This window comes from Neopsephotus bourkii, unplaced genomic scaffold (assembly GCF_033783945.1).
Source record: "Neopsephotus bourkii isolate Nb327-2 ecotype Australia unplaced genomic scaffold, CSIRO-AGI_Nbou_v1 NB_998, whole genome shotgun sequence".
Lineage (NCBI taxonomy): Eukaryota > Metazoa > Chordata > Aves > Psittaciformes > Psittacidae > Neopsephotus > Neopsephotus bourkii.
In genome coordinates this window covers 1,266,225-1,289,690 of record NW_026901490.1, presented here as the reverse complement: position 1 = coordinate 1,289,690, position 23,466 = coordinate 1,266,225, and the positions used below count along the sequence as shown (strand labels likewise).

The window sequence follows — 23,466 nt, the reverse complement described above, 5'->3', positions numbered from 1 at the left end:
TCTGGAGTGGAGAAAAGAAACCATAGGTAATGGATGTTATTGAAAGAAACAAAGAGGTTTGGATGCTGCTGCCCAACATCTCAGCATGTGTGGATGACATGGTCCTTGGCCAGCATTATCCCTGCGTATCATGCAGCCTCCCACAGACCTGAGATAACCATCAGCCAGTCCATCCCATTGCCTTCTTCAATAGACATCTCATGCAAAACTGTGTCCTCTCATTTCTTGTTCAAAAATAAAATATTTTTGTATATTGGAGGTATGAGCTGCAGTGTGATTGATACTGCAGGGGGTTAAAAATACTTCATAAAACTTAGTCTCTGAAAGCAAAACGGAGGCTTTGCTGCTGGATGAAAGCCTGTCTTGGGAAGTTCTTTATTTTAAACATCCATTTATCACTGTAGCAGGGACCATTGGCTGCAAGCATTCAGTGACTGCAAAATGAACTTTCCCATGAGCACACACTCATCATTCAGCTGTAATGATCCAAAGAAAAGCTTCAAACTAATCCATACAAGAAAAACGGCAGTGTCATCCTGGGATGTTAATAGGAATAGAAACACCATACAAGGTCACCCTGGTAATATAGAGGAACTCTATTTTCTTGAAGAAGAACCTAATATGTATCTAAGGGTTTCAAAACTTTGCTTTGCCATTGCTCCAGCAGCAAAGGGCCTGCTTCTGGCTCATTCCAAAGTCCATGTGAATCCTATTGAAATCAGGAGTGGATGTGAAGGTTACAGTTTAATGATAAAGGAGGTTAATTAGGACATCAAGCTTCTTGCTATTCACCTAATGATCTTGTCAATACTAATAAACATATTCCATGGTAATTTCTGGTGGTCAGGGGATACTACTAATATGAAAATAAAATATCAGTACCCCCCAAAAAGGGGGAAGCATCTTCACTTGGTGGATGGGGCAAAGTGAGGCATGGGTACGTGCCAGCCTCTTGGTTGGGTAAACAGAGCAGCTGGCATAGCTGAACCAAGATTCCTGCTCACTTTTACTCACTAACACCTTTCATCATTTTGTGGTGGTTTTATTTTACCTCTGAGGGTCTGACTTCTCTAATTATGTTTTGGTTTTTGTTTGGGGTTTTTTTTTGTTACATAGGAGTGATACATAAATATTTCCTTTTCTCATCTCTGATAAATAGAGGCTAACAGCTTCATTAGCCAGTTGAGTGCTCTTCCAATCTAACAGCAATACCTTGTCCCCTGGGAGATTTCTTTAACCACAAAATACAAGCAGCTGCTCTAATTGTGTTGTGCTGGAGGCCTTGTGCAAGGGCAACCAGGGCTGCTGCTTTTCCTGATAGCATCTTCGGAGCAGAGTGGGATGGAGTTCTGCATTAGGTTCCTCTATTCCAGTGTGGATTTCCAATGGGCCCCTCTGATTATCTACCTCTTCTAATTAATGAAGCTGCTCTCAGAGTATGAACAATTAATTTCTTTGCTTGACTCAAGGAATAAGCCCTGGCAGGTTGATGGTTTGAAGCATTCAGATGTAAAATTTTAAAATAAAATAAAATGAAATGAAACTGGGTAGCCAGGGGTTTGTGAACAGAGGTGGAAAGATGAGGGCTGAATACCTAATTCCTCTTTGTGGCTATTGTACAGTGTGTTCTTGCTGTTTATAAAAGGTTAACAAATCATCAATAGATGCAATAAGCATGTTGAAAACATGAATAGCCTGCGATCCAGATGGCTATAAACATACCAGTTGATGCTGGTAGAGATGGTTTTCAGCACAGTCATAAAGAGAGCTGATCAAATTATGGAGAAGTGTTTCTGAAAAATATGTTGATGAACCAAAGTTGTTTTCAGTTCAAAGGCACTGAAATATGTGTTCTTATATAGTAAAAAGTTTGACAAAATCATCTCATTTCTCTTTTGCTTTTATTTGTTTAAAATATAGTCAAAGTAGACATTGACCATTTGTATTGATCAACCCCCTGTAAAATGGACTGCAGTCACTTTTCAAGGAGGGAGCTGATTTTGTCTCTTAGCCACTGAGAGTTTCTACAGAAATTATGTGGGGCATCTTTATCATTGTCAGGCTTGCATCTGTTTCTTCACATTTCACAAGAAATTCAAAGCAAGTGAGATCTATATCTAAATATATTGTTGTTCCTATTGCTCTGACTTCTAAAATACTGGTTTTAAGTCTGTAGCATCACCTGTTGGATATTTCATAGCCTCAAAGCCAGAGAGGCATATGGTTTTGTCAAGCCGAATCTCCTGAAGTAGACAACGAGCACCATTCCAGTGTCTAGTAGCAGAGGAAAGAGAAACTGGTGAACGTGTACATCAACAGCAGTGTTAAGTCAAAATAAATCTCCAAAATCATGGAAGAGTTCTCAGGCAGGAATGCCAGTTGGCTACAGCTCCTTTCAAGTAAGAGGAGGTTCCTGTTAAGGTTTAGCAGGGCAACTTGAGCTGCAGCAATGCCACTTATGTATGGACTGGAGTGAAAGTGAGTAATAGTATGTCTGTGACAGTGCAGGGGCTGGGGAAGGACACTCAGGTCCTTCACACTTGCTTCCTCCTTTCAATGCTGCAAGAGCTGGAGAAAGCTATAGCTGTCATAAAATGTAGATTAGGCCTAAGTTATAACAGCAGGACCTATATTGCACAGAGAAAACAGTGGGAGGCAGGAAATACACTTTCCTCATTAAAACTGCTCAGAGATCACCTCCTTCCATGCAAGAACAAAGCTGATGGCAGGAGAGCCCTACCTCAAAAGTAAAGGGAGATGTGGGAAGAGCATAATCCTTCACTTCCCAAGTGAGCACAGTAGTGGCATTTGTCAGCAAGAAAGCTTATTTGTTGAAAACTGGTACAAATAATCCCTTGTGCTAGAGCCCACAGAGGCAGCTGTGTGGAGACATGGCTGTCTGAGGCTATGCTCCTCCAGGGAGTTTCTGCACAGGTGATCTTGAACGTGAGGGCAATCTGTGAGTGACCCAACAAATGTCTTACTCAACAGCTGGTGTGCCTGAGGGAGCAGTGGGGACCATCCCTATAGTCGTGCTTGCAACCAGCCTGAAAGCAAATTGGCTCTTTGATCAGAACTGATTTATACATAGTGGTTCTGCAGGTCTTTGACTCACCTCTGCTATGTATAAGCCCTACTCACACAGAAACCTGCTTCAGACCAGAAACAATTTCATTCCTTCATGAAATACCACTTCAGATGAGCTGTGTTGCTTATCTGGCTGTTTGCCTTGTGTTATTTGACCTCTAACTCCACAGGTAACATCTCTATAACTGGACACCAAGTAAAGCGAGTTGAACAGAAGTAAGTGATTCCTGAAAGCCAAGGAGCCCACACACCTTTGCAAGGAAAGCCAGAAGTACTGCACTCAATTTGCTCTTGCAGCAACTGAGAAGTACACCCAGTATATGGCTCTCTTTGTCAGCACAAGGCAGAAGTTAAGGCTTCACTGAAGCTGCTGAGGACAGAAGTGATGTGAAGTCAGTTTAAGCAATGGGAGAGTCATTCCTGCTCTTAGGTCACAAAAACCCCATACGACACTACAGGACTGGGGAAGAGTGGCTGGAAAGCTGCCTGCCAGAAAAGGACCTGGGAGTGCTGGACAAGAGCTGCCTAAAGACAAATTAGCTTATTTCCAGGTGGCCAAGAAGGCCAACAGCATCCTGGCCTGTATCAGCCAGCAGGACTAGGGAAGTGCTCAGCCCCCTGTACTCAGCAGTGGTGGGTACTGGAAGAAAGACATTGAGGTGCTAGAGCGTGTCTAAAGAAGGGCAACAAAGCTGGTGAAGGATCTGGAGCACAAGCACTAAGAGGAACGGCTGAGAAAACTGAGGTTGTTCAGCCTGGAGAGAAGGAGGCCCAGGGGACACCTTATCACTCTCTACAACTTCCTGAAAAGAGGTTGTAATGAGGTGGGTGTTGGTCTCTTCCCCCAAGTAACAGTAGTAGGACAAGAGGAAACGGCCTCAAGTAGCATCAGGGGAGGTTTAGATTGGATATTAGGAAAAATCTCTTCACTGAAGGTGTTTTCAAGCATTGGAACAGGCTGCACAGGGAAGTGGCTGCGTCACCATCCCTGAAGGTATTTAAAAGGTGTGCCGATGTGGCATGTGAGGACATGGTTTAGTGGTGGACTTTGCACTGTTAGTTTAATGGTTAGATTCAATGATCTTAAGGGTCTTTTCCAAACTAAATGGTTCTATGATTTTGTGATCTCTGATGCCTGACAATTCTTTGCAAAGTAAAAGTAGGTGTCTCAGTTTGATCCACCTATGAAGTGTTGCTCTGGGGTTTTGTAAACAGTGATTCTGGCATTCAGATACACATAACGATGTTGCCAGTATCTATACCCACAAGGAGTTTGCTCCTGTACTATTCAAATTCAAACTCCCATCGACGTGACTGCATGAAGATCAAGTCCTGAAGCTCCCTTTCCCAAGAGCCTTCCAAAGGAAGAACAGACAGAACACTCTGCCAAGACTCATAGGCAGGCTGTCTAGGGCTCGCATCCTTCCATAGAAAAGTACAGGAAACCTGGAGTAAAGATCTAATTAGGTGTTTTGCAACCATTGCCAGAAGTTAGGTCAAGTAGTCTGGTCACAAATGAGGAATTATCAGACTTAGTAAGCAGTGGCTGACATACAAACTTTTTGCCTCCAAGTGACCCAGAAGAACTCCCTTTCAAGCCACCACAAGGTGCAGCTTTAGTACTTGGGAGCCTGCTTCTGCTCAGGATTTGTCTGGGCAATCAGGGAAATTTCTAGAGCCTTTCACTCTCCAATTTGTTATATTAGCGCAGGTATACAAAAATCTGCAGCTGAGAAAACCAAACCTGATCAGCCTTTGCTGGGTCTAAATTCATATTCAGAGGGAAGAAAGTGTCGAGTCTGTTGTTAGCTGTGTATGTTGTTGGGTTGGGTTTCTTATCTTTAAGACCTCCTCTGAACATCGGGTTTTCCCCCTTGTAGCTGATATCCTCACTATTACCTTTACTGCTTGCCTGAGTACCCTTAAATGTTATCCTTGTTATCTGGAAAATGCATCCCAAAATCAGGGAAGGAAGCCAGGTCTAGGACTCAAACCAAAACTCACTGAAAAGGGTCAGAGTATTTCTATTGACCTGAGTATGTTTAGGCTCAGGCTCTTAATGAACAATTTGTTTGGAAATGCAAATAACAAATTTGCTCTGTACACTTCCAGTTTCTCACTACATGAATCTGTGTCAAGCAAAACAGCTGCAATGTTCCCCTCAGTACAGAAAGTCACGTACTCACTGCAGCTTTAAATATGAAGTGAATATCATACCCATTTATCTTCTCTGCCTGGGGGAAACCTTTCCATTTCTGCTCTGCTGGGGTTACACATGACAGCAATTGCCTCTCACATGGCACAAAACATGTACAAAGATTTCACTGTGTTTGTGGTTATCCATCTGCCTTCATAAAACAAAAAGCTGTTGAGAGCCAGCATATATTGTTTCAGAAAAAAACCCCAAAGTTAAAAAACAGAGAAAGAAGGACGGCCAGGCTTTTCTTCCTGCTTTTTTAATCCCCAGCAAAGTCTGAAGTCCTGAAGCATTCCCATAAGCAGTTACTAACAGAGGCTGAGCCTGAACTCAGCTGACTACAGACAGACAGGAGATCTCTGCAAGGTCAGTGATAGAAGCCCAAACCTTTCCCTCCACACAGAGCAAACCAGGAGCCAGAGAGCTGCTTCAGCATCTCCCAGCTTTTCTTTGGGCTCATCCTGCAATGTGGAGGAGCCTTTCAGGATGATTTTGTCTGAAGTGTGCTCAGCAGACGCTCTGCTGCATTTGAAGGTGCCTCATGCTTCTGTTCCTTGCTCTGGGGATGGTAATTGCTGCTCCCCAGAAGCAGGGGCTGCAGCCCCAGCTCTCCTGGGAAGAAAAAGCATTGGTCAGGAAAGAAAAGTGAGCTCCTGTGGGGTAAGGAAAAGCCAGTAACAGTAATTTAAGATTCTGTGGCTGTTCTTCAGGCTGCTTTTTGCTGATGCTCTCAGGCAATTTAATACCTGAAAGGCTACCTCCTCTTGTTCTCTACTTAGTATAGAAGAAAAGGGTTTGCTTTGCCTGTAAAGAGAACATTCACTAACTGGCATTAGCATGCAATTTGGTGTTCAAAACCTGCCTTATCAACAGAACATCTGAGGTAAGAGCCATCTGCAATGCAAAGGCTGTCCATAGCTCAGGCTGTGCGAAGAATAGCCTGACCCAAGCCAGGATGAATGGGTGTAGGGAAGGAACCAAGATGCTGACTGAGACCAATGAAGCCGCAGTTGGAGGTTTTTTCCTTGCCTGATTCAGGCTGAGTCAGATTGCCTAATACAGGCTGAGATTACTCTCTACTACTGACTTATTACTGGAGCATGTCTAAGACCTCCAGACACCCTCTCTATCCTCTCTACAATGTCTTATATGAGGGAATAAATAGATCTTGAAGGATACTGACTCCTGAGACATCCGTGTATGGTCATTGCTAAAATGGAAAACAGGTATTTCAGGTAATGCTAGGAAGTTTCTGAGGCACTAAGTGAAGACTGGAAAAGTCCTATTAAGAGCAGGATACAGCTGGATCTCTGCACTAAGCTGTATGTAATTATATCTTATAGGTAATTAGGTTGTGGCACTCACTGGCTAGTAGCCAGGTTTAAAGGATCTGCATGAGAACCAGATGATTTGGACTGTTTCTCTTGGAAAGGAGATGAGTAAGGGAGAAATTTAAATATCCACAAAAGCCTCACTGGCCTTGAGAAGAGTGAAGAACTCTTGTTTTTTCCAGCTTTTAGCATTAGAATAAGAGGCAATTGAAAAACAACAGAAAAAGTATTTTTGCAGTGTTTAAGTGAGCTGTGGTACTGTCCTTAAACCATGACAGGTATTTGACACCATTAGAAGTCCTCAGGCTGAGAAGGTATGAAGTTTAAGGAGAGACTGTTCAGAGGATCAAGCAAAGTAGCTACTTCTAGTTATCATTAAACATTGTGAAGCACATAAACATCAGGGCTGATGCCCAGTTTTGGGCAGGTTTAAAGGTTTAAAGGCAGAAGATAAAGAATAAGATTAATCTTTAAAAAATATACCAGGCAGTCATTTAAGGTACAAAATCTAGGATGATGCTGGTGCTGATGCTGATAGAGGGTCCATGTGTTAGCTATGAGCTGCTGGCAGTGTGCAGATAGTCAGGTGAGCTTACAGACCCCAGAAAAAAATTTCTGGTCCAAAGACCTGAGTCTTTCTTGGAGTTGATTTTTTTTCTTAGATCTTACGAACTCTTTTAGTGCCTGCAAGGTAATAAATAGGACTTACCTGTCTCTAACTTTGGCGGTAAATAAACAATATCAGTGATATGCTTATGAACCTGTCTTAGACCATTCTAAAACTCACAGAATCACAGAATCATAGAATCAGAAAAGAGTTAGGGTTGGAAAGAACCTTAAGACCATCAAGTTCCACCCCACTCTGCCATGGGCAGGGACACCTCACACTAAACCATGTCACCCAAGGCTCTGTCCAACCTGACCTTGAACACCGCCAGGGATGGAGCCTTCACAACCTCCTTGGGCAACCCATTCCAGTGCCTTACAGTAAAAACTTCCTCCTTATATGCAACCTAAATTTCCCCTGATTAAGTTTTAATCCATTACTCCTTGTCCTATCACTACAGTCCCTAAATTTTTGTCTTACTAAATGTGTACGTTAGTATGACACAGTGTTTGTTGTCACAAGTCAAATAAAACCATAGCCATGGGAACAATCAGTCATTCCCTGAGGAGGCTGTTTGAGATCACTCTGGCTGGGGAGAACCTCCATCTCCACATCTTTTCTTACTGATTCAGTGGGGCTCACAGGATCAGTGAGCGTTTTCTGTACGTGCCAGCTAAACTGACCAAGGCATTGGAGACATCTGATGTTTTCCAGGTGGGTGTTTGAATAAAGTTTTGAAAAATTATATTGAGATCCAAGCTATCCACAAGGGTGCCCAGATGGTATTCTGTGATCACTACAGAAGGATATCTTCTCCCAACAGAGAACATACTCCATCTGCCCCAGTGAGAACTGTGCACGCCAGGCAAGGAGGAAAGCGGACAGGCAGAGCAGTAGTTCCTGACAAGACTGGGCACAATGTTGGGCTTTTTAATAGGGTATAAGTAAACGTTTGAACAGGAAAATCAATTAATTTCAGGTTGGTGCTGCCACAGTCTAGACTAAAAAATCAAAGCAAGTCAACATCATTTTGCCTCTGACCTGAAAAAGAAGAGAGGAGTGCCTTTTGACAGCATAGATGGATATTCACAACCACAGTCTGAGCTTTGAAGCTCTTTCCTATTTGCAGGCAGACAAGCAAGGCTTATACGAGAGAACTGAGAGCCGTGTGTGATTGGCTAACATGTGGGAAAGAAGAAAAGGTGTGATGTGAGGGTTTTAATAGGCTTCACTACTAATTTCAGTGAGCTTACATTCAGTTTTCCCAGTCAAACGGTTAGTAATTTGTTTCACATGCAACAAGGTAATTGTTACCTGTTTCTTCTTAGTGGTCTTTTTGGTGTGGTTAACAGATATGTCTTGGCTTCAAGCTTCTTTGATATCTTCATAAAAATGCAACTTTTCCTCTTTCTGTTCCCAGTTCCCTGATCTGTAAAATCACAGCAGTCTGAAAGGCAGAGCCAGTGCATCCAAGTACAGGAGAGGTGTGAATTTTTAACTGAATTTCAGCCAAGATATCGGAGAACAAAGCTCTCAGGGGAGCTCAGAGCCATAGCCCAGATCCTTTGGTTTTATTTTCTGAATTCTGCTATTAAAAAAACAGATTACATGTTGATTGAGAATAGCAGTTAAGCCACATGATCTCTTGAGCAAATGACTTTATGCATAGAAATATGTTCAGGTATCAATATGGCTTTCAGGCTGGCCCTCTTGTTTGCTCATCTCAGAGCATGGATAATGCAACAGTCTGGCTGTCTACTTTCATCCGTCCAGACATTGCCATCTTCTCAAATCACTTTTCAGTTTAGGAAGGCAAGTATCCTTTTCCCATCACAATAATTCATCTGTTTGGCCACCTGCTAATGTTATGTTGGTGACCACAGGCAGGCAATGGTATACAGCTCTTCACAGTCTCACCACACTAGAAATCTGGCAGCTATAGGGAAAAACAGAATTGCTCTCTACAGACATAAACAGCTTATCTGTAAGACTGGAACTGGTCAGAAATGTCCATCTTCATCACTTTGGCGCCCTCTAAATATTGACTCCTGTTCTCCATATACTAAAACATGAACTACTTCAGAGACCCACAAACCTGCTTTTCCCTTGAAGTCTGCTTCTGGCATCACCTTTCTCTGAATGGTGTAATACCTTCCACTTTTTTATTTGATCACTTTTGCTTGCCCTGACATGCTTTACTTTGACAGTTCTTAATATAGCTGTGCCTAATGAGACAAATCCAATAGCAGAAGTACTAATTGTGGCTGCACTAACTGTTTCATATCAATTTTCCTGGGAAATAAATGTTAAAAAAATCATCATCCATCATATGCCACTACAGCGAGAGAATGCATGCCATCCCTGGAAAACATTCAGTTTCTCCTTTGCAATGAACCTAATGGATGCAAGACCACAGCTTGAGAACGAGAGAAAAAAAATATGGCCATGGGCACTATGTATGGTGTTACATTTCTCAGGAAGAGGCCCCAGGGAAGGAAAGGGCTTCATGTAAGAAACTGGATTAGAACTGAGATAATTTGTAGCCCAATAAGATCAACATTTATATGTAAGAATAAGTAAATATCGACTAGGTAAACAGAGCCTGAGAAGCAGATTGATCTGTTTCTCTCTTAGGAATACATAGGAATTAACGAGCTTAATAATGTTCAATATTTCAGATTCAGAGACTAAAATGCTCTGGTGTATCCCGAAGAAGTAAAAGACCATTATATACAAACTCCTTCCCTCCTCCCTCAATAAATAATTCAACAAAACACACACACACATACACATACATACACACAGACAGCCCCAACAGAACAACCAGAAAGAAAGGATGTCCACTGTTCTTGCAGGATGCAGGTTCCCCATCCAACAAGACTGTCATGGGTGTTCATTTCATAGTCTTATAAACACTTAACAATCAATCAATGTCATCCACAAAGCACTGTTCAGAGGATCAATTTATTTCCAGCTTTCCTCTGCTATTAAATAAAAAATGCAGCAGACGAGGAGCTTTAATGTTGCATGAGTGGGCTTTTACAACCCAAATGTGCCTTTCAAAGCATGCATTTAAATCAGATAGATATCAGAGGACATTTGGAAGTACATTTGGGAGCACATTTCCATGCGCGTATGGAAAAAGAAGGTGGAAACCCATAGTGCAGTCTTTACTCCCTGGTGTCAGCGAGCATATCCTGACATACTGCCTATATCAGAGAGGGAAGTTCTCATCACCTTAGAACAAATGTGTTTTCTCCAGCTCCTTGGCTGCAGGACCCTCCAGTGAGCAGAGGAAGGTAGGGTGCATTTTTCTGAATTTGATTTTCTAGTATAAGTCCCTGGCTTTTGTGGCCTCAGAAATTGCTTGAGGGATAGCACACAATAGCAGAGGTGTTATTCCTGAAGAAGCATTGTCCTAAAGAAACACTGGAGTCACTTTCAAAATAGAACTCTAATGACTGACCTGACAGATGCTCCATCCAAAGAGTAAACAGCCATTTTGTCAAGAGCATGGAAATGCTTGTGACTAAGAGAATGGTACAATTCGTTATGTTCTCTCTCTCCCTTGTTAATGGAAAATAGTGAGTAGGTAATATCGGTTACTTCAGCTTTGGAGTGCTTAGCAGTGCAGGTGTAGGGTGATGCTACAATTTGTTTTGAACCACTGAACAAAGTGTAGCGACCTCTTAAAATTTGTTGGCAGAGACACAACAGCTTAGCAACAGATCCACCAGTCTTTGCTATTTACTCCAAATTATATCCTACTACTGAAAAAATCTGTCTTTAAATACCTGGGACTTACTATCTCCCTTGGCAAACCTGTTTCATGGTAACCAGTTCTCTGGCTCTTGACCAGTCTTACAGGCACTTCTATCCTCCATGGAGGCATTTAACAAGCATCTAAAAACTTAAACTTCTGTTCTAGACTTCTGTGGTCAATGAAAGTCAGGGGCAGCCTTAGAGGGCTAATCCATCTACAGGTGGCTATGCTGGCTGGGATACTTGAGGTGCCCGTCCTTATTGACTACTGGTACATATAGAGAGGGCACATATGCAGAGGTGCTTGTAGACTGCAGTGTTAGGTAAGGTGCTGGAAAAAATGATATCCTGGAAACATACTTTACAACATCCCCGCACCCGCTGAGTGTGAGAATATGGAGCACCTGAAGCCTGACATCTCGCTGCTGGAACCCTTTGCCCAGGCATCCAAGGGAGTCGGGGGGATCCTGGTGATTGAACCCTGCTCCAACACCCTGCGAGTGGTGGAGGCTGACGGGAAGGCTGTCTGCGAGGGGAGGGGAGAGAGAGGAGGAGGTGGCTTCCTCCTGACGCCATTTCCGAGGGGCTGAGATATATAAATGAGCCCGTTGCTGCAGTGCCCCATCTGGGATTTTGAGCCAGGGCACTGGCGCAGACACGCACGCACGACGCCGGTCTCCCCCCGGAACCTCGCCCAGAAGCCCCCACGCCAGGGACAGTCTCACCCTCTGACCTTTTCTCCCTCCATCTCTCCCGCCGGCACCATGAGCCGCCCAGGACTGCTCGCCGTCCTGCTCCTGGCCGTGCCGGGTAAGTGGGACCGGGCTGGGGTCCGTGTCTCCAGTACTGCCGGGACCCTCAGCCCCGTGTACAGCCGTGCCCCCGCCCTCCTCTGTTGCCGCCGCGGCCCCTTCAGCACCGTGGACAGGGATTATCCGCCCCCCACTAAGCACCGCGGACAGCGGCCACTGCAAGGTCACTGCTCGGGACCGCGAACAGTAACTTCCCTTCCCTTCCCCTTTCCTTCTTTCCCCTTCCCTTCCCTCCCCTCTCCCCAGGGAAGGCTGTATAATGCAGACATCCAGCTGCTGCACCCAGGGACTACTTATATCAGAGAGAGATTCCCCTCTTCTCCACTCCCATTTTTAGCAGGGTGCGACTTCTCTGCTTGTCTCCCAGAGGTGAATAACAAGCTCTCTTTTTTTCCCCCCTCCCTTCACCTTACAGCCATCTCCCTTCCTGTGACAAACGACATGAATAAAGGCGACACTAAGGTAAGGATGGGCCTGTAATGGAAGGGATGAGTTAAGATAAAGGATATAATGCTTAACCTGGTTGGCTTTGGGCTTCTGCTGAACTACCCTGTAGGAAGTGACAGGGATTTGCATGAGATCCCCACAGCAGGATCCATACCCACTCCCTTCTTATCAGGATTTACCCTTTGTGCATCCTCTTCTGGGCACCTGGGCCAGAAAAAAGTCCCTCAAGATGTACCAAAGGGATCAACAAACTGAGAAATGAGGAGGCTGGGGATGAAGGTTGGGTATAACCCTCCCTAGTCCTCCTACCTTCAGCTTTTCAAAGCTCCCAACAGGAGGTGACTCAGTGGAGAGTGGGGGGAGATGTGATTCAGGAATGGGTATTGCTGGAACTGTGTGTGTTTGGGAGAACGTATACATCTGAGTTTGTGTGTGTGTGGTGTGTTACTTAAACATACATGTTCCTGAAGAATAGGCAACTGACTACTCTCAGATTGCTAATCTATCCTCAGTTACTGCTCAGCCTCTCTGGGCAGCCATGAGCAGTGTGGGACTTGGCTGACCTCTCAAGCCTTCTTTTATAGGCTTCCATACATACATCTGTGTTATACCTCTCTGTCTTTCATAGATGCAGTTCACAAGTGTGTGTGCTCCCAATGGGCTTTTGGCACCCAAATGCTTACATAGGTGTGTTTGCCTGTGTTGAGATGTGACAAACACACCCTCACTCCCCCCCCCCCCCCATATTATACCTATAGCTTTTCAGATGAGCTGATCTATTTTAGTTGCTCAAATTAAGAATTCTACAACTTCTAATTTAGTATAAATTAATGTCCAGACAGGAAATTACAGCTATTTCCCCCTTACTCCTTGAAGTGCTTTGTTTCATGAGAACTTCCAGCCACATCATATTTTTCCCCCAGCAGCAGTAGTGGAGGGAACAATCATGTCAGTCTCAGCCACAGGCTCCATTGTACAGTGTCTCTGCTCATTACCTACAGGGCAAGTGCCACGAGCAATGCCCCTCTGTCTCCTGTCAGATGTGTCTGGGGCTGAAGAGCTTTGTTAAGAGTTTTAGCCTGCTTAGCAGTGGCTGCAGCTGAGCCATGACCTGTGAGCCACTGGGTTCCTGCTTCAGGCTGTGTTCTAGTGCCTGAGAAAGGGGACTCGGGGCAGGCACTTGCCCCTTCAGCTGGCCATGTCAAAGTGGCTCTTTGGCCATGTGGTAGGACAATCCATGAATTTCACAATTTTCCTTGTGAAATCTATTTCCAGGATGTAAAATATGGCATTTTTGTGGAAACTGGTGGAAACTGGTGTAGCTCCATGGAAATGCTTCCACCAAGGATGGATTCTTTCCTGAGCTTGTCCCCTCCCTGGGTACTACACTGACACAGTCTCTAGCTGAGAGCAAAATCAGACCACACCTTTCTTTTGAATTTGCTGCAACTAGAAGGAGCCATTGGGGCTTTTCTGCCTTCACCATCCCCTGAGACACAGCATTTCAGTGAAGGAAATCCTGGTCCCCTGTGACAAATCAGGGCAGGGATATCATCACATGGGTACAGGAGTGAGCACTGCAGCTTTTCCTACACACCTGTGCCACCAGCTTATGTGCCACATGCTCTGTGCCACCAGCATTTGTGGGTGGCTCAGTGCACCCATAAATGCAGTGGCTAGTGCAGTGGCTAGTCAGCATACGCAGGCCTTTCCTGGGCAGCTCATCCTACTTACCTTACACAAAGGGCTTTCCATGGGGAACTGAACATGACCAAAACATTTACAATATCTCTGGTGTTTGCCCACTCTTTTGCTCAAAGGACACTGTTCCCCAATTTCAAGCATACATTTCAGAAGCTCCTGAGCATAGCTGAGCTCAAATGTGGAGAAGTCTATCTTTGTAAGGACATGATCCTTTGGAGATTTCTGTGTAGGGACAGCATGACCAGCTCTTAAGGATCTAGTTACATGCTCATGGTTAGAGGATAGCTATGGCAAAATTCCAGTCTGAGTTCCTGCACTGGATTAATTACATTCATTTGGAAAGGATCTCCTCCATGTGCTGATGCAGGCTGTTATTTCATGACCTTGTGAAGCCTCACTCTGTTCTTATAAAACGTCCAGGAGTGTTGTGTAATGACTGCACTCTTCCTTTCATTATGTTACAAAATTCCTCCTCAGAGTTGGCCATATTTCTCTGGTGACTGATGTGTTTCTTTGTGTTCAGACAAAGACCTTAAATTGGCTCAGCAGTCTTCAAAAAGTATCAGAATCTGGAGTTTCTTCTATTTAATAGGAGAGTGAAGTGACTCAAAGTCATCTAAAATCAATCTTCATGGTTTGCTTGTGGTATAGCACAATGATACCAGGGAAATTTCCCTGCTTTCCTTTTAGTAGATCTTTCCTGTAACATTTTTATTCAAGCATGCAATGCCTCCGAACTGTGTGAGTAGTTAAAAGAGCTCAGCATGACCTGCAAAAGCAGAATTCTCTCCTTATACTGGGTGAAAATTTTCCCATTCCAGCTGGTCAATGAATATAATCAATTGCTTCGATGAGCAATGTTGTAGATGACTGGGAATTGCTGAGTGGTGTTTAATTTCTACTGCTGCCACACTGCACTGCTCTGCTCTCCTGAGAATGTGAACCTTGTTTGAGAGATCAGGGCTCTTAGGGCTGCCTGCAGAAATCAACAGGAGAAAGAGCTTCAGTGAGTGGGTTTTTTTGCCCCCAAGACTTACTTGTATTCTTTTTTTCAACTTATCCTTTCTTTTTCCACAGGCACTTGTGAGATCTGCATACTTTCCAGGCTGCTTTAGAAATAATCATCCTTTTAAACTAAGCAGCCTGATTCCTCTGCTGCTAACCGGCACCAGACTGTAGTGAAATCAGCTTTCCCTCCTGTGTGACCATTTGGGTCTACCATGAACACACAGCAGGGCTCCTGGTGTGTGTCTCAGTATGGCAAGGATGCCTTCACCCCTGCCAGAGGTGCCATCTTGCCTTTGTGCTTGTGGCTTTATTCTCCTACCACACATACAGCATTGGGTGATCCCTGTGGGATCAGCAGTGCTGTAGTTGCATGGGTGAAGAGCTAGGCCTGCAATCCCAGTATAGGTAACAAACTAGATAAATAATGCTTCTCATTGTACACCTGGGCTGCTGGAAAGGGCAGGCCCAGAGCTCATTCTGTCTGAGGAAGCTGCCTCAGGCAGTTGCAAATGCTTCCACGGGAAGAGTAGGAACTTCCATACTTCCAGGTAACCCACCTCCATGTACAGCTCTTCCAGTCAATAACAGATGTCTTGAACACTCAAGCACAAGGTCAAACACTTCTCCAGAGTGTCTTGTCCTTCTCTAGGGCTTGAGAGCAGCATTTCTCATCCCTGTTTGGAAGTACCTTTTGCTTCACTTTGCCCTCTGTGCTTGGTTGCAGTCTAATTATGGTGCCCTTCTCAGAGCTTGTATAGCTTGCAAGATTTCAAGGTCACCTACTGAAAAGCTATGACCGCCTGTTGCTCTCTACAACCTCCCACTGAGACCTTTTATGAGATACATTGACTTGAAAGAGGATGATTTTGAGCTTTCTATGTATATACCCAGATCTTCTTTAATTTCCTGATATGTTCAGCCTCTGGGATGGGCTGGAGCCATGAGATCTCCAGCTGAAGTGTGTGTCGTGTTGAAGAAGCTCTGCACATTGCCATGTGTCATTTGCTCACTTCTCAGTTTCAGGAGGTACCTTCTGTTCCTGGGTTAGGTAGAAGAGGAACTGAACATTCAGTTCTGACTCAATCAGAAAAGCAGTCTGTACCGTCATCTGCCCCATTTTAGGCTTGTAAGAAACAGATTTAGGAAAAAAAAATACAAAAGAGCAGTTCTTTAATTTGTATTTTTATCTCTTTCTAGGTGATGAAGTGTATTGTAGAAGTCATCTCGGATACTTTGTCAAAGCCAAACCCCCTGCCAATCAGCGAGGAATGCCTAGAAACACTCAGAGGAGGTACAGGCTCAGATTTAATGCTGGGTATCAGCAAGAGCAGATCTGGCACCTGACAAGGGGTCCCCCACACTCACCTTCCTCATGGTCATGCCACTGGGCTGCACCGGGCCCCAGAAGTGGTGACAGAGCTGCTGCTCAGCCCAGGCCGTGCACCATGCAGGCATTGGGCTGGGGAGTGCTGGCTGGCATGGAGCTGCCTGGTTTTCATGGGACCTTCCTGTCATCTTAACCACATGGTTAAGAGGTGTGGCAGCAAATTATACCATGGGAGAGAAAACAGCAAAAGAAGAGGGAATTTGTATTTTGGGTTCTTTTTCTTTTCTTGGGGGTGGTGGGAGGTTGCCTTTGACCACCTTCTGTACCAAGTCTCCCTATTGCAGATGAACGAATCATTTCTATCCTTCGCCACCAAAATTTATTGAAGGAACTTCAGGAAATTGCTGCTCAAGGTACAGTGTCACTATAGTTATTTGAGAAGAGGGGCTTCATCTGTTGTAATCCCTTGTATAGTTTTGTTGTTTGGGTTTTCTCATATTTAACATTAATTTGACATGATAGTAATATGTCTTAGTAGATACAGTTCCAGGACTTCCAGTAGTGACTGGGTGAGTGGGAGCAGGAATTTTGCTTATTTTAACTCCAATATGCTTTTGATGATTTAAACGACAGTCAGTGTAAATTGGTGGTGATGCAGAGTATAGGCATTTTGGAGTGGGAGAACCCTAAAAGGAAATACTGCAATCCGATTCAACAAATAACCACCAGCTCCCAAACAAGAATGAAAGGCAAGAAAACCTTCACTGTCTGTGCAGCTAGAGTCTAGCACTAAAGCAAGGTGTGGCAGAAAGGAAGCCTCGCTGAACATCGAGTGGGACTTGCACCTGAAAGACACCAGTGAGAACATCCTTGAGCTAGTGGAGATTCTTCTGCTGGCCTCCTTAGCTTGAATGCACGTTTCTTTGGAGAAATGCAGGCTGCTCACAGCAGGTCAGTGTATGAGAAGCAGCAGCAGCACAGAGATGTGCAAAAGGGTGTGCAAGGGGAAAAGGCCTATTCTCAGGTGCCAAAGTCCCCAGAGCTGATGGGCAGGTCCCAGGCAAGGCTAGTTCAAAACAAGTGCAGGTTCCTCCACCCAGGTGATGTGGTTGAGGCTGCAACAGGGCTCTCCTCAGGCTGCAGGGAGAGGAGCTCCTGGCCTTCCGTCCTCTTCTCTGGGGTAAGCCAGCTGGCAGCCCTTCTTTGCCAGGGCATCCCTGTGCCCTGCTCCTGTGTAGCATGGCTGCCAGGGATGGATGAAGATGTTGCCACCAGATTGCTTTCAGAGCAGGGAAGCCAGAGGCAACAGGGGGAAGGGAGGAAAAAAAATCAAGAAGCCAAGACTGGGAGAGAGCCTCATGCACCTCCCAAAGCTATAGTTTGGTCACTACCCAAATGCCACTGGTGGAAGCGCCAGCCATGCAGTGACCTCAGACAGGCTTCATGGGTGAGCTGATCGTCCAGAATAAAGAAACCCAAGGCTCTTCCAGGTGCTGGGATGCTGCTGCCCAGGCACACTAGGGTTGTGTGTGGGAGTGCTCAGCTATCAGTCAGGCTGTGCTGTATAACATGGAGCCCACATGAAGGGACATGCACAGAGGTGGAGCTTGCTCCACTCTTTCCTTGGTTTGAGCCTTTCACTTCATTTTGTCCCAGTGTAATGTAAGCTCTACTTTACAGATCAAAGCGATTGGGGTGGGAGAGTCATGTAGCCCAAGGGAAAAGCAAAGATGTTTATTTGATCTCTTCTGTGCTGGCTGCATCTGGTCCTGCTCAGGCTGGAGAGCCCACACCTGCCAGCTCTGCCCAGTATTGTGCTAGAGAGGACTGGGCTGGCAGTGCTGGCTCTTGCCTTTGCATTAAGGTGTAGAAGCAGGACGCGAGCTGTTAGACAGGGCTTGCTTGGCTTGCAGATCCCATTGGGATGGGGCTTCCTGGGGAGTGCTGGTTGCCAGGCAGCTGCACTCTGACCTCTAGCTCCTGCTGCCTTCAGACACCTTTCTCCAGGGTGTTGCTTTCATTGAGCTGGCTCCATAATCCCAGCAGCTAAGGTCTGGGGCCTTGGAGCTCCAGGCTGTCCCCAGAGTGGGAATGAATGCTGCTTCTTCCTCCCAGTTTCCTGGGGAGAGGGGCCTCCACAACCAGGCTGCAGGGCACAGAGGCTTTCAGTGCTCACCTCAACAGATGTATGTGGGCAGCTTTTGTCAGGAGGCAATATTTACCCTTCAGTACTCCAGTGATTAAGTCTTTTTTTTTGCCTCTGTGCTGCAGTTCAGCATCTCTTATTCCCTAGCCCTCTATCAATATTAATTTTCCTAGCAACCTTGCTTCCCTGTTTGTTTAGAGACCTTTTTCTTTCCATGATGTTTTTGACGGTGGCTTTATTACTGCAGTTGATTCATGTATCGTCCAGTCTCACTTCTCACACCTCCCCTTTGGCAAATCTGTCTATTATAGGAAATACACATACAATTGTAAAGGGCACAGAACGATTTTCCTGCCTCTACTTCCTGAAACACAGGAGGGGCTGTTGCCTTTCCCTGCTTTTTGTTACTTGACACAGGTGCCAATGAGAGAACTCAGCAGCAGAAGAAAAACAGTGGCTTTGAAGATGAACTTTCTGAAGTCCTTCAAAGTCAGAACAACAAGAACAAGCAGAGAGGTCAGTGTCAGCCTACCCCCCCGGGAAATCCAGGTCAGGCTGTAAACAAGGGTGCTCTTTCTAACATCCTTGATATGTCCATCTGCTTCTCATTTAGGTATCTTCTTTGATGCTGCCGCTGACACACACAAGCAACTCAGTGTTTGCTTTGTTCTTACTTGCCAGCTGAAACAACATGTAATTTCTGAGCTATAATAACTGGTAATGGTCAAGTTACCAGACCAATACTGATCATTCCCACCAGCAGTCACTCCTAATGCTTAAAATGAGTCACAGCCATGGAAATCCTACACTGAAAGGCTCATGACACAAGCAAGAGTAATCAGGGTCTGCTGTTGCTGCCCCTGTTTCCAGGCATCTAAGATACTAGGTTATGGGTCTCTGAAAGGGAAATTGAACTGGAGATGAGCACTCCCTCACAAAACACCTGCATCTTGGGAAGACCACATCCAGCTGGGATTTCCACTTGTCACTATGATTCTATGGCTGGGTTAGAGATGGCAGTGTAGCAGGAAGGAGGGTTTGGCCTCTTCCCTTTTCCACATCAGGAAGAGATGATGCCAATGTGGGTGAGATGATTTCTTGTCCAGCAGTAGCACCCCCAGAGAGGGTCTCGAGTGGGCTCTGGACTGTGTGGCTGAGCCACAGCAGCACAGCAATGCTGTGACATCAGCCCAAAACCATGAGGAGTGATAACCTTGGGGGCTGCTGCTGCAGTCAGCAGAGCTAAAAGTCATTGGGGAGGATGGGTGGCACTGGGTCTCCCTCCTGCAAGGGCAGACCTGAACCTCTTGCTCCAGCAGCGTGGAGAGACTGCATGAGAATGAAGCGTGGCATATTGGGCCAGTCAGGCCCACAAGGGATCTCGGTGACACCAGTGCAGTGTCAGTGGTGGTCAGCAGCCCTGTATGACTGTCTCTCTGCATCCCCTCACCCCAGAACATTCCTCAGCCCTGCCTGGGGATGTGCCCACCTTTCCATGCCCATCTGGCTTTTCCCATTGTTCTTCAGCCCCCCATCTTTTCTTGTGCAAAGTGATTTCTATGGCTAACCATGATAAAAGGCCAGGCTCTGACATGAGCAAGAGCATATACCCAGCCCTCATTAAGCTCCTGTTGAGTGGCCACCCTTCCTCCAGCTAACTTGCAAGCAGGGCTTGCTGTCTCTTCAACCTGGTAGGAAAAAAAGGATGTGATATTAGTGCAGCACCCTGAGCAGGGAGAGCTGTGCAAGTGCCATATTGCACTCCTAAATCATTTAATTTCAAGTGCTATCTCGTTTCATGCGGGGCAAGTTTGTTGCTGGCATCTCAAGAGATGGTGATGAAGACTGTGCTGCAGGAAAGCACTTCAGCATATGTTTAACTTCAGCCTTGAGAGTCTCTCCAGGAGAGCAGGCATCAGTGAGAGCACCAGCTTGCTTGAATGCAAGCATATGTTGAAGTGACTTCAGAAAGGATCCATGGGCTGGTTAAGCAGATTGCTGAACAGGGCTGAAGCTCCTTAAGAAATGCACAGGCTTCACTGGTTATGAAATGAGCTCTCAGGACAGGTGTTGCTTCTTGCTCCTCCCTTTGCAGATGCAGCAGGAGAGCACCCTAAAGAGGAGCAGCCCACAGGGTCCCTGGCTGAGGTGGCAGCACAGAAACCCCAGCAAAATGAAGATTCACGAGAGGAGGGGAAGAACAGCCTGGAGGAGAGGGAGCCCAGGCCACGGGATGCCAACCCTGGTGAGAAGGAGTATCAGGAGCAAGCAGAGAGCAACGAGATCAGGGACACAGAGGATGCTCAGCGAGATGAAGCTTTGGACAACCACACCAGTAAAGACTTCAGCGAGAATGAGCAGCAGCAGCAAGAGGATGAAGAGAAGCAGCTCAGGGACCCAAGAGACAGCCTGGAGCTCGAGGATGAGGAAGAGCAGCCATCCAGGAAAGACCAGGAGCAGAGCAGGGAGACAGCAGGGGAACATGGGGAGCGGGAGGATGACAGAGGAGATGATGCTACAGAGGACCCAACCGAAGCAGAGAGGTCACTTGATTTGGCCGAGGAGGACGAGGAGATGCAGGGAGACGACAGTATGTATCCCAGACCAGTGCACCTGGGGTGAGCTGAGGGCACTGAGACAGACAGATAAGAGGCTTTAAAGCCTGGAAGTTTAGGCAGGTGCATATGGGGTTTACAGAAATACCCATCAACAGCCACCCAGACCCGCACGCAAGTGCCTGACCACATGGGCCCATGCAGAGCAGGTGACACGGGCCCAGCAGCTGCCTTGCTGCTCGCTGCTCAGCTTCCACAGCATCTCAGGACAACTGATTCCTTTTTCTTGAGCTTCTTACATGGTTTTTGTCTGCTGCCTCCCAGCCCTGTTACTGACACAGTGACATGAGAGCAGGTATTTCCGGAATGCTGGGAAAACAGGCCTGAGTCAGGAAACCCATCTTGCATCGCCCCTGCAGGCTTGGTTCAAAGGTGGAGGTAACCAGGCTAACACCTGTGATCTGTGATGTGCTTAATGCTCTTTCAGGTAACAACGATGCTCTGGGATTTGGCAAAGATGAGCAGAGCTCTGAGGAGGAGGAGGATGAAGATGAGGAAGAGGAACAGCAGCCTCGGGCACTGAGAGGAGGAAGGCATCGCCTGGAGGATGAGGGGATGCAGGGTGAGGAGGACACCTTCCAACCCAGGGATGCCAAAAGTGAGGAGATGGAAGAGGAGTGGGAAGACTCCAAGAGGTGGAACAAAATGGATGAGCTGGCCAAGCAGCTGACATCAAAGAAGCGCATGGAGGAAAATGATAGTGGGGAAGACCCAGACAGGTCCATGAAAATGGCATTTAGATCCCGCAAGTATGACTTCAGTAGTCCAGAGGAACACGTGAGAAGGTCATGGAAGCACCACTCTAAAGAGGATAGTAGTGAAGGAGGCTTCCCACTTGCTCCCATGCCAGAAGAGAAGAAGGATGAAGAAGGCAGTGCTAACAGGAGAACAGAGGTTGGTGTACGTAGCCTTAATAAATTCCTGCCGGTTATTATTGGGGAATCCAAATTATGCTTAGAGGTGTGGATGGTACCTTGGTGTTATGCAGCTGGCATTGGTTCTCTGTGACATTAAGGAGAGGATTGGTTGCCTTTTAGCCATTCAGCCCTAGGGATTATTGAGATTTGCACCACACTGTGCGTTTGGTTTTTATTGTTGCTTTGGTGACTAATGGAAAACCACGCCCTGCCCAAGAAAGTCTTAAAAATGTGACTTGTGCACTGGCCTGTGCTGAGCACGGAGGCCAGAGCTATATCTGGAGCTTGGGGTGGGTTTTGTGTCCCAGAGCTCCTCCAAGTCAAAGGGAATACTTTCCCTGGCCCAGGAATGGAGTCAGTAGTGTCAGAGCTCCTACAGAGATAAACCAGGGGTGCATCTGTGGTGGGAGAGCTGGGGCCATCGCCTCAGCTCCTGCAGAGCCTACTGCAAGCTGCAGTTGGTGACAAGGGTGAGGGACAGGCAGGGCTGGGGCTGGCAGTGAGACAGGGCCAGCTGTGCATGACCAAAGTTCAGGCAAAGCCATGCAGTTAGAATCTGAGTACCTGTGCCAAATAAAATAGCTCCAGGTGATGGCATAAATACACAAGAGCCACTGCAGAAAAGGCACCAAGCGATGGGCAGCTTGAACCTTTAAACCAATGGCTTCCACAGTCACTATTTTCCCAAATGGAAAAGCATTTTCCATGCGGACACTCAGTGCAGTGTGGGGAGAGGGGACGCCGCCATCCCCTCCACGAGCAGGGCACATGCTGCATTTGCCACAGGTCCCGATTTGACATGACAGCCTCAGCACAGGTACTCGGTGCTGTTTGGTAGGAGCTGCCCCAGCCCTGGCTCCCAGACAGCCATATCCCTTCAGCCTCAGGCTCTGGAGAAGGAAACCTGTTGGGGGCTGCCCTGTTCAGCAGGGGGGCTGGAGAGGGACAATAACTACATCTTGTCTTCATCACCAGTTGCAGCCATTTAACACCAGGGCAGGACTAATTAGTGCTGCACACAAGTACCTGTCCAGAGGGGCAGATGGGGAGATGGGGCAAGACATTGCTGTGCTCACACCAGCACTGGCGGGTAGCCCTGCACAAAGCTTTCCATAGTTCTGGGGGAGAGGGCTGCCCACCCGTGGCTGCTGATGTGTGTGCGGGGCTCTCCTTGCAGGACCAGGAGCTGGAGAGCCTGGCCGCCATCGAGGCTGAGCTGGAGCGCGTTGCCCACAAGCTGCACGAGCTGCGGCGAGGCTGAGGGCCCGGCCCTGCCCGTGCAGGCGGAGGCCGCTGGTACTGCCCTCCCACCCACCGCACCTCCATGTCCTGATGCAAGAGCAAGCAAGCGGAGCAGAAGCATCGTGCCCAGGAAACCGACCTCGCTAGCGCCCAGGCCTGCCTCCCTCACCATGGTGTTGTGCCCATTGCTGCTTCTTCACCTCATGCTCCCCTGTCCACTCATGCCCACCCGCCCGGCAGGGCACTGGTGGGTGCGAAGAGCAA

The 23,466-nt window shown here is 46.5% G+C and overlaps 1 protein-coding gene across 3 annotated transcripts; it reads left to right on the top strand.

The window, feature by feature from the left end:
* Nucleotides 1-11,568: 11,568 nt before the first annotated feature.
* Nucleotides 11,569-23,237, top strand: CHGA (chromogranin A). Of its 3 annotated transcripts, none has more exons than XM_061359889.1 (8): nt 11,569-11,794; nt 12,212-12,258; nt 16,153-16,246; nt 16,627-16,695; nt 18,846-18,944; nt 20,524-21,018; nt 21,471-21,937; nt 23,138-23,237. In XM_061359889.1, the coding sequence occupies exons 1-8, from the start codon at nt 11,584-11,586 to the stop codon at nt 23,219-23,221; spliced, it is 1,566 nt and encodes a 521-aa protein (XP_061215873.1). In that variant the 5' UTR covers nt 11,569-11,583; the 3' UTR covers nt 23,222-23,237. The 3 variants fall into 3 exon arrangements, with proteins under 3 accessions (XP_061215873.1, XP_061215872.1, XP_061215874.1); XM_061359888.1 differs by having other exon boundaries at nt 21,471-21,943; XM_061359890.1 differs by lacking the exon at nt 18,846-18,944 and having other exon boundaries at nt 21,471-21,943.
* Nucleotides 23,238-23,466: the final 229 nt, after the last annotated feature.